This window comes from Sus scrofa, chromosome 7 (assembly GCF_000003025.6).
Source record: "Sus scrofa isolate TJ Tabasco breed Duroc chromosome 7, Sscrofa11.1, whole genome shotgun sequence".
Taxonomy (NCBI): Eukaryota; Metazoa; Chordata; class Mammalia; order Artiodactyla; family Suidae; genus Sus; species Sus scrofa.
In genome coordinates, this window is record NC_010449.5 from 91,130,486 (window position 1) to 91,141,466 (window position 10,981).

At 49.9% G+C, this 10,981-nt stretch overlaps 1 protein-coding gene and 1 long non-coding RNA gene across 3 annotated transcripts in view; one reads left to right on the forward strand and one right to left on the reverse strand.

Annotated features, from left to right (window-relative positions):
• The window catches only part of PLEK2 (pleckstrin 2), a 22,884-nt gene extending 20,159 nt beyond the window's left edge, over window positions 1-2,725 (reverse strand). The window contains exon 1 of one of the 2 annotated variants that reach the window (XM_001928435.4): window positions 2,249-2,725. In XM_001928435.4, coding sequence (XP_001928470.1) covers window positions 2,249-2,290 — 42 coding nt within the window. In that variant the 5' untranslated portion in view covers window positions 2,291-2,725. Of the gene's footprint in view, window positions 1-963; window positions 2,098-2,248 lie in introns of those variants that run through there. The other variant, XM_021099391.1, reaches the window with a different exon arrangement.
• On the forward strand, window positions 2,485-10,560 carry LOC102163918. Its single transcript, XR_298825.3, has 3 exons — window positions 2,485-2,669; window positions 4,463-4,573; window positions 9,283-10,560. It is a non-coding gene; the product is annotated as an uncharacterized LOC102163918 (long non-coding RNA).

Sequence of the window (10,981 nt, forward strand, 5' to 3'; positions counted from 1 at the left end):
GCCTAACCATAAGTCACTTGTAATCATTTGTTTACATTTCCTTAGGGTACAATCCAACAAAGGAAATTTCTAAGCCAAAGTGGGTTGACTGTGCCATGTCATTTTCTGAGTGTGGCTGGAGGTAGGAGTCAGGCAGCAATTCCTGATGTGCTTCAGCCTCTTCTTAAAGGACAAGCAGCCCTACCCATGCCCATCCCGCCTTCCTTCCCCTTCACTCGCCTTTAAAGCCAGGCCAAGGGAGCAGCCTGCGTTTTGCCAGGAGCTCTGCTTCTTTCTTGTCTGGGCGGGATGAAGAGCCAAATCCATCCTGCCCCTGCCCGTCTGTCTGCTGCTTTGCCCTCACTGGTGATGACTGTTCTGCATTCTGCACTTCCACCTTGGGGCACTGCCCCACTTCTGGGCTGTAAACCCTCCTGAATCTACGGAATCCCATGGCCCTACAACTTCTCAGGGGACGCAGGGGCTGCTGTGGCCACCCAGGAGGAAGGGGAAGTGGGGGAGAGAAAAAGACAGGGGGAGAGGAAAGTCAGACTGAGCGCTGGGCAAGCGCTGTTAGCAAGGGCCCATCCCTCACCTTGCAGGAAAGGGTGTGGCTTCTGCTTGCCTTGGGGTCAGGCTCTGACTTCAAACTCCAGGTCTTTGGCTTTGGCTGGAATGTTCTTTAGGGACTTCAGCCAAGCCCCTCTGTGGGTTTTTGGGGCCAGACCATCCTCACGTCTCTGTACCCTGGACTGGGTGGACCATCCAGAAGAGAACTCACATCCTTCCTTCCCTTTAGCGCTCCCCTGACTCTGCGTGGTGGTGGTGTTGGCGGGGAATCATGTAGGTAGCCTCCAGGAACAGGGGGAGGCCCACAAAGTCCCTTCTGAGGGGGTTTGTCCTCAACAGGCCCCCACCAGGGCTCAGCTATTGCGACACAATCAACAGTGCCCATCAGACCCCCCTCCGCCCTCTCTCTCTCACCTCACCAGCTGCAGATAAATTTCCCAAAAGCTGTCTGAGTTGCTGCTGCCTCACAACCACGAGGAACCAGCCTAACATGTTAATCCCCGGGGCATGAATCAGGCGTGGAGTTTTGTAGCTGCTTGTATCCAGTCTGACCCTTGATCTGACACAGCTCCCTATGCCTCTTCCTGCTTAAGGTTTTGAGCAAACAACACACCCGCCCTCCTACGTCAAATAATGTGTAAAATAACATGGCTTATGTTACCTACTGGACCGAAAGCGATTTGGGTCTTCAGGGTTGATGTGGTGGCCAGGGGAGGCCGTGGGAGGGAGACCCCCTCCACCCCTTCATCCATTTCCCTCCCAAACTGGAAACTCAGTAGAAGAGCCAAAAGGCTCATCCTCAGATTTTATGCTCTGTTGTTAGGTTAGCATAAATGTTCAGTGGGAACATGAATGTTCCAAGAATTTTTAAAAACCGAATTTCCTCTTGTAATCACTTTTCCATTATTTTCTACCTTGATCTTATATATGGGGTTTCTGTCTGGACCCACTTGCTATGGGAAAGGCCACATGGGGTGACATGGAAGGACTGAGGCTGGAGGTTCCAGTCCCAGCTGTTATTAGGCCTGGGGTTCTGGGCAAGCCATCTCTTCCTGCCCTTCAGTATCCTCACCTATAATAGCAGGATAACAATACCCGCCCCGCAGTGGGCAGGAAGAGGTCTGGAGTCAGCCTGAGTGGGCTAGATCCCGATCCATCCCCCACTAGTCCACATCCTGGGCAAGCTGCTTAACCTCTTTGAGCTGTGTTTTCCTCTTGGAGAAAAGGGGGTTAATGTGGTATAACCCGCCTGTCGGATGGCCGGTAGGATTAAAGGAGACTAGTCCAGGACTGGTGCACACTAGGGCTGAAGAACCACAGGTTTCCTCCTGCCTATGGGTTATTGTATATATATATAGATGATGATGATGCGTTACACGGATGAGCACTTACGTTGTTTTAATACCATTTAAATACTCTATGTTTCATACTGAAGTTGTTTTACTTCATTTGTCCATTACGGTAGCCCCACCACCACCACCACCCCCGCCCCGTACCCCAACGCCCTTAGCCCAGCAGGATTCTCCTCCATGCCTTGCGATCTGGCCCTCTCTTTGAACTAAGCTCACCCCCAACCACCGTTAACACGACTCCCCCACACACGCAGTTCGGCCCCGCGGAGCCCCTGGCCGCCCCATCGTGGCTTAGGTGGGCGGGCGCCCGCCCCGAGCCGCTTCGGGAGAGTCTCCGGCGCGCTCACCCTCTTGACGAGGAAGCCCTCCTTGAGCACGCCGTCCTCCATGTCGCCGCCCGCGCGCCCTCCACGCCGCGCCGTCCCGCGCCTCCCGCTGCTCCGCGCGCCGCTCGCCGCCCGCTGCGCCCAGGAAGCACCTCCGACCCGGCGCCGCCGGCACCGCCCCCCTGGCCCGCGCCCAGAGCCCGAGGCCGCGGGGCCTCCCGGGCAGGAAGTCAGTCCAGGTCGGGATTTCTGACGTGGTTTCCCGCCGAAGGTGCCCGCGGGTCGGTGGTTAGTCCTTAGGTGCGGAGTCGGCCGGCTGTTCTCATCCCGCCCGGGTGTTGCTTCCCGAAGCCTCCTCCGTCCGCCTCGGCTCTCTCCATCCAGGTGCCCCCAGCGCGCTCTGCGCCTTTTACGCTTCCCGTTTTCGCCCAGCCTTAACCAGGTGCCTGCCCTCGACTAATAATTACGGAATTAAGCTGAAGCGAAAGGATTTCAAGGATTTGGTGTCATCCCCGAGCTCCGTAGAAGTGTGGGTGGGAAAGTGGTTAAGGTGGAACCAGGTTTTATTCCAGCCTCTGGTGGAGGCAGAGGAAAGGCTAGAGAGCTGAAGCTGCCATCATTGGGGCAAAATTTAAGGGCGTGTCAAGGAACTCAGTAATCTAGATAAGTAATATTTTAATACTTTTTTTTTCCTTTTTACTGCCACACCTGTGGCACATGGAAAGTCCTAGGCTGGGGTGAAATCTGAGCAGCAGCTGCGGGCCTACAGATCAGCCAGGGCAACACCAGATCTGATCTGCATCTGCTACCTACGCCTACAGCTTGCGGCAATGCTGGATCCTTAACCCACTGGGCTAGGCCAGGGAAAGAACCTACATCCTCACAGAGACAATGTTGGGTTCTTAAGCCACAGAGCCACAAGAGGAACTCCTTAATGCAATATTTTAAGATATTTTAAATTTTTAAATAAAAATTCATGCAAAAATATCCACAATGAACAAAATGTCAAAAATCTAAGCGAGGATTGGATGGACAACAAACTATATTGGAGCTTGAAAAAAAGGAAGTATTGGTAATGCTTTTTCTTTTTTGAAATTTTTATGAGAGTATAGTTGGTTTACAGTGTTGTGCCCATTTCTGCTGTACAGCATAGTGTAATACTGATCCTGTCTAGTAGTCCTTAGAGCACAGTTTATTCATTGTTTGCACTGCAGTGTAAAGGGCCCCGTTAGGACTGTTCAGCAGGACGGGAAAGGCCCCAGGATGCCTAAAAGGGAAGAGAAAGGTGCCCCAGGCTGTGGAAGGCCAGTCATACCTTTTGGAACCAGCTGCACACTCATTGCCCTGCCCCGGAAATGGCCCATTTCAGCGTACAGACTGACTTTTGGATCTCAGAGTCCAAAAGCAAAAAGCAGTTGGGGCTTCCCCTCCATTTCAGAATGAACATCGGCTCAGCACCTTCTAAAGCCAGGCCTATATTGGGTGCTGGGTTCTATTTAATGCACAGCAACTTCATGAGATGAGTTTATTATCCCATTCTTTCCAGCTGAGGAAACTGAAACTTGGAGTAGTTAAATAACTTGCCCAAGGTCACACAAGCTCAGATTTTAACCCCAGGGCCCTTATTGCTCAGGCCATGAGCTGGGAAGAGGAGGAAAGAATAATCTGAGCTATGAAAACTTGCTAGGCTCAAACCCGGGACATGAGAGGTTGGAATGGGAAATTCTTATCCTTTTTGGCTCTAACTATGGTCTATTATTCTCCATCCTCCTCCCAGAGGCTGGGAGCAGCCACTTGGCACAGAGGCTGTTTTGGCCTTACCTAGACACAATCTTCTGAGGCTTAGAAGAGGTGGCACTTTCTTTGGCAAGAGGGATTCCTGAATGAGTTCACAGAAATGGAAAAGGGAGAAAGACTGGTTCTCTCTCCTAGCAGTGTCCCTACTAGGAGGGAGCTAAGGCTTCTGCATACTTAGAACCTTTTTCTTGTCCTGGGGCAGCCCCTGGTCCAGCCACTTTGAATCTGACTCACTGGACCCAGGGCGTGACTCACACTCCCTCCTCCCCTGGCAGTGGTGGCTGAGCCACCAGGGAACCACACTGACATAAGCCCGACTCCACCACAGGAAGAGGATGGAGACAGAGGAAGCTGACAGTGGTGAACAGCTGAGACTGGAGGAAGGGAGGAGAGAAGGGAAGGAAACTCAGGACCAAAGAACTTGTCTTGCTTTTCCAGGGAGACACTTCTCCTCTCCCGCTCAGGGCCAAAGACCGATGTGGAAAGGATCCTGACTTGCTTGAAAGGGCCAGCTAATGTCTAGGATGTGAAGCTGTAGAGAACTATAAGGTCAGTATTTGGATGCAGGTGATTCATAGCCTGATGTGAAATTTCACTATTAGAGAGTCACTCCTTTAGCTATAAATAAGAATCCCATTTAAGATACGTACAGTGGAGAAGGATAAATCATGGAACTTTATTCACAATGAATATCGTGACCCAGTGAGTTTATTAGAATCACAGAGTCAGAATCCAACCATTAAATCATCTAAACAAGATATTTCATTTTATAAATGAGGATCCACAAAGCCCAGATAAATAAAATGACTTGTCCATGGTCTCACAGCCAGTTAGTGGCAAAGCCTATAGAATACAGGCTAACAGTGTAAGGCTTGCTCCTGGCAAATGCTGTGCTATGATAGAAAATATACAAAATACCAAAAAGGATAAAACCATCCAGATCCCATCACTTAAACATGATGAGTATTTTTACATATGCATCTATTTTTTCATTAAATTTTATTTAAAAAACTTAGAGTTCCCTTCGTGGCTCAGTGGTTAACAAATCCGACTAGGAGGTTGCGGGTTTGATCCCTGGCCTTGCTCAGTGGGTTAGGGATCCGGCGTTGCCGTGAGCTGTGGTGTAGGTTGCAGACGCGGCTCAGATCCCTGCGTTGCTGTGGTGCTGGCATAGGCCAGCGGCTACAGCTCTAATTCATCCCCTAGCCTGGGAACCTCCATATACTGCAGGAGCGGCCCAAGAAATGGCAAAAAGAAAAAAAAAAATTTTTAAAAATATTAAACCCTGACTTTTTTCATTTGTAATAGCTAATAAGCATCTATCAAATCATTAAAACAGGGAGTCCCCTGGAGGCCTAGTGGTTAAGGACCCAGCATTGGCACTCCTATGGCTTAGATTCAATCCCTGACCCAGGAACTTCTGCCTGCTGTGGGCATGGCCAAAAAAAATCATTAACAACAATTCAAAAACATAATTTTAATGGATGCATAATATCTTATTATGCCTGTGTCATAATGCATTTAATCATTTAGGTTGAGTTTCCTGTTTTGTTATGTTAATGATGGTATGACAAATATCTCTATACATAAAGATTTTCTACATGCCTGATTATTTCAGGTAAATGCCTAGAGCTTAATTTTAGGTTAAAGGGTATAAACTTTTAAACTTCTTGATACACATCGCCAAACTGCTTTCTAGAAATGTTCCACATGAAGCCCTCGCCAGCAGTGTGTACTAAGCTGGTCTGCAGTGTCTACACTGCATCAAGTGTAATGTTTTTAGAAACCTTTGCTGATTTTACCAGACCCAACATAGACCATCCTCAGCTGCACACACTCTTTATTATATTATCTCTGTTTTATATCTGTTGGGGTGGACCCCAGGGGCAGCCAGCTAGAGGGGGTTGTCCTGGAAGAGACTCATAACTGGGAAGTTGCGGAGGAAAGGGGCAGTGAGAGCCCTGAGCAGGGAACCACTCACAGGAAGAGGAGGGCATATGGGATCCTGGGCAGCCAGGAGAGCAGCCTGAAGGCATTTAAAAGCTTTGGCAGACACAAAAAGGGGGAGAAGAGGAGAGTTAGAAATGCAGCAGCAGGAAAAGCTGGAAGAGAAATTTTGCCCATTCTTGGCTTTGCCCAAGGCCAGCAAGTTGCCCTTTTACAATCGGAAACATATTCATTCATTCACCCATCAGTTCATTTATTCATTCACTGGAGCAGGAGTCTCAGTACAAATATATGAGATGGAACCCATGCCACAGCCAGTGACAACACCGGATCCTTAACCTGCTGCACCACAAGGGAACTCCAACAAGGTATTGTTTTGATTAACCAGAGATATCTCCCTCATTTGCCACAGCAGACAGGGCAGGCCCACCAGCACAGAGTGAGTGCAATGTTCCAGAACAGTGCTGCTCACACCGTCTGTGCTGACGACCCACGATTTTTATTTCCTCTGAGTCATGGGGAATTGTTTGGTCCTGTTTTCATGACTAGAACAGCCTCCACCACATGCAACTTAACGGAGACTTCTGCACCACCCAGACTGGTCTGTATCCGTTCAGTGAAACAAAGCCATCCATCATGCCCTTGTCCAGCTGCCATAAGTTTCCGAACTTACTCTCAGTGTCTGTCCTTGTCCTAGAGCACTGCTAAACACATCCATCATTCTTGAAAAGCTTTGCTCTAGAGCATGGGCTCTGAAATCTAAAGCTTCACACCTGCTTCTGCCACTGCATGACTTTTGGCAAGTTGCTTATCCTCTGATCCTTATCTCCCTCACCTATAAAATGGGGGTAAGAATAGTACCTACCTTACAGGGTTATTAGGCAAAATAAACGAGATCATGAAAGGAAACTGTTGGTGCAGTGCCTAGCACATAGTAAGGACACAATACATTCTCTGCATCCCATTTGGTCCCAGCTCTGTGGGGTGAGTAGGAGTCTCAGCAGTAAGTATCTCCAGGGTTATGAATAAAATACAGCAAATGGGCAGGGGGGCAGTAGGGAGTTTATGTTTTCTGTATTTCTACTATGTGCCAAAGACTTAACATACACGATCACATTTAATCCTCAAAATTTCCAGGTGTGCTAGGTAATATTCCCATTGCACAGATGGAAATGAAGATAGAAGTTCAATAACTTGGACAACAGTAGTATGTGGCTGAGTCCAGGTTAAAATCTAAACCTGTCTGATTCCAAGCCTTTTTCTACCACTTCACACTGTCTCCTTTGGCCCAAGGATGTTCTTTCTTCCTTCGAAGAATCCCTAGACCTAAGTCGGGGGCCCACTGTGGTAGATTGCAATATTGTTCCTGATTATCCACTGCCCCATCCTTGTGATAGAATCATACATCCCTGTGTCAAGTCACATGCAAGTGACTCGGATGGGCCACTTGATTTGCTTTGACCAATGAAAGGTCAGCTGCATATCCCAACAGAAGCTTGAAGCACCTCACTTGATTCTACCCCTGCTCTTTCCCTGTGCCACAGCCTGGCATGGCCCAGAGAGGGGCTGCTCCTACAGCTTGGGTCCAGGAATGAAGATGACTTGGAAAGAGAGCTGCAGCCAAAGTGAATGAGAAGTAAGCCTTTGTTGGAGTTCCCATCATGGCGCAGCAGAAACGAATCCGACTAGGAACCATGAGGTTGAGGGTTGATCCCTGGCCTCGTTCAGTGGGTTAAGGATCTGGCATTGCCGTAAGCTGTGGTGTAGGTTGCAGATGCAGTTCAGATGTGATTGTTGCTGTGGCTGTGGTGTAGATTGGCATCTGTAGCTCTGATTGGACCCCTAGCCTGGGAACCTCCATATGGTGCAGGTGTGGCCCTGAAAAAAAGGACAAGCAAAACTGCCCAGGGCAATAGAATAGAGCCTACAGAGATTGAAGTTATTTAAGCAAGTACGGCCCTGAAAAGCGAAGAAAAAAAAAATTTTTTTTTTATTAAAAAAAGAAGTTCCCATCATGGGTCAGCAGTTAATGAACCCAACTAGCATCCATAAGGATGCGGGTTCAATCCTTGGCCTTGCTCAGTGGGTTAAGGATCCGGCATTGCCCTGAGCTGTGATGTAGGTCAGACTTGGCTGGCTCAAATCCCCTGTTGCTGTGGCTGTGGCATAGGCCGGTGGCTACAGCTCCAACTGGGACCCCACCCCCACTCCCACAGGCCTTGCCTGGAAACCTCCATATGTGGCGGGAATGGTCCTAAAAAAAAAGTAGTAAGCCTTTGTTGTTACAAACAATGCGATTTGGGAGGGGGGTGTTTGTTACCATGGTGGTAACAGTAAAAGCTGACTGATACACCACCTCCATCCCAGCTGCCCCCTCTTGCCATAATGGATACTACAGGTCAATGCGAAGAGAACTACATGCCTCAGAACATCTCCCTGGCATGAAGGGATGGAGTGCCCCCTCATTAACACCCTGAAAACCACCTCCTTGTTCCACTGGAAAGGCTGGAACACCTTGAGCGGCTTGTAACTCTCTCCAGGGTGCTCAGCCAGCCTTTGGTGGGGGAGAGCCCAGACTCCCCGCTTCCCCACCAGTACCACCAACCCTGTCTATCCCCCAGAATCCTGTCCCGACTGAGAAATGCCCATTGGCAGCTGTCTCACGTCCGGGAGGTGGGGGCAGAGCTGAGGTGACTCAGCTGTGTGCACAGGCAGAGTTGCACCTGCTTAATGTAGATAAGGGCCCTTCCCTCCTTCTTTTCCTCCTTCCTTTCCCTTCCCTCCTTCATTCCCTTCCCCATTATGCCTGGAGGTTAGGTTTTCTTTTTGTTTATTTTGTGTGGGTAAAAAAAAAGGGGGTGGAACCTTGACACAGGAATGTCTGAGGCAGCCCAGCAAGAAGCAGGTGGCCGTGGTGCCATGTGTCAGCCACGATGTACCACATCTGGTCAATCTGCTCTCCAGGCCTCAGAGGCTCCCACCTGGCAGTTCAGTAGGAGCGACCACCTGCAGGGCTTTTACCAGTCCCACCCAGGGCCGTCGCTCACAACAGTGTAGGCCGTGTCCTGCATAAAGAGGACAAATGTGAGCCCAAAGGCAGTCTGTCCCATGCTCTCCACACCTCCAGGGCTGCATTCCAAAGGGGAGGAGGTTTCTTTCTGTCCACTTGCCAATCCGTGTTCCCAGCAGGACCGCATCTGTTCAGAGTGAGCACCTTTTCCTACTTCATTTGAAAGTAGCAGGAGCCACGTCCTTCCCCAGGAGATTCTGATTCATGGATTGGGGAAACCTCATTTTAGAAATCTTTGCAGGTAAGGAAAGACTCTCTGAAGGTACGTCAGCTCCAGAAACTTCGGCCCTGGGAAATGGCTAAGCTTCTCAGCCCTCCCCCAGGAAGGGCCCTCTCAACTCCAGCAGCCACGGGTGCCAGCTGAAGATCATCTCCCTTGCTGATGCAGAGCTTCAGCGAGGTGCTGCCCCCAAGGAATCTCTCTCTGCCTGTCCCGGTGGATATGAATGGCTCAACCTGAATTCAGGTGACCAGTCTCCAGCCCCGCCTCCCACCACCACTCAGGCAGGCCCCACACACCCACTCCACCCACGGGAGGGGCTCTCTGATGCCCAGTAAAGCCAGCTCCAACGATCTCCGATCTCCGACTCAGAGCTGCGCACTTGAAGGTAAGACATGCGTAAAGGGTTGCCGTGAAGTTTCTTGGGACTAAAAGGGTAAGAGATGGTGCGAGGATTGAATTCTGATTCCGAGTCGTTACGCTCTTTTTTGGAGTACCCTGTACCGGAACTACTCTAACCAGAAATCCCCAGGACTGGAGGCTGGTGCCTCTAAGCGCCTGGTGTGCGTCGGGGACAGTGGTTTAGTGTCTCAGCTAAATGAGCCTCCCACTTTCACTTTTCACTTTCCTCTGCTTTCACTTTTCCCTTTTTTCACCTCTTAAGGAGGCATGCATTTCAGAGCCTAGCAGGTGCAGAGCTGGCCCCTGAGGGCACCTGCCTCCTTAAATTTTGTGCCCTCCGTTTCTAAGCTCCCAGCCCTGGTCCGGACCCCAGTCCCAGCCCGAACACCGCACACGCTCTTCTAGGCTGTGTGGCCTTTAGAGAGGCCAACTTCCCAGAAGTAGGGTGGATCTTCTGTGGCTTGAACATTGAGGTCTTTCCTGTGCAACGAAGGATATGTTTCTAGTAAATGCAGACATGGAAGAAAATAGCAAACAGCGATTGCGATCGCGGGCCCTGGACTTGATCTTGTTAAAGCGCTGATCTGACTCTGGAGGGCCGGGCCGGGCCAGGCCTGGGACTCTGCATGTCTAACTAGCTCTCAGATGATGCCGATTATTGCTGTGGGTCAGGGACCACGAGGGTCAGTTTCTCAGCTGCTCTAAAGGGGAGACCGTGCACCCAGGACCAGCAACATATTTTGCAGAGCCCAATACCGAATGAGAAGGTGGACTCCTAGTTCAAAAATTAAGAATTTCAAGAGTAGGAGTTCCCGTCATGGCGCAGTGGTTAACGAATCCGACTAGGAACCATGAGGTTGCGGGTTTGATCTGTGGCTTTGCTCAGTGGGTTAAGGATCCGGCGTTGCCGTGAGCTGTGGTGTAGGTTGCAGACGCGGCTCAGATCCCACATTGCTATGGCTGTGGTGTAGGCGGGTGGCTACAGCTCCAGTTTGACCCCTAGCCTGGGAACCTCCATATGCCGAGGGAGCAGCCCTAGAAAAGGCAAAAAGAAAAAAGAAAAAAAAAAAAAGAATTTCAAGAGTCTAGTATGAAAACTATTACTAATAGTAGAGTATGGAAACAATTCCTGGGCCCTTTGCCTGAGCCTCACAGGGTTGTTGAGATGATTAAAGAAGGTGAGCCGTGGATATTGCTTGGAGAGCACCTGTGCCCGGTAAATTCTCGATCATGTTGGGTGATCATCACGGCTCAGCCCCAGACAGCCTTGTCCCGAACACACAGTCAGACTTCAAGTTTATGTAGAACCACCTTCATT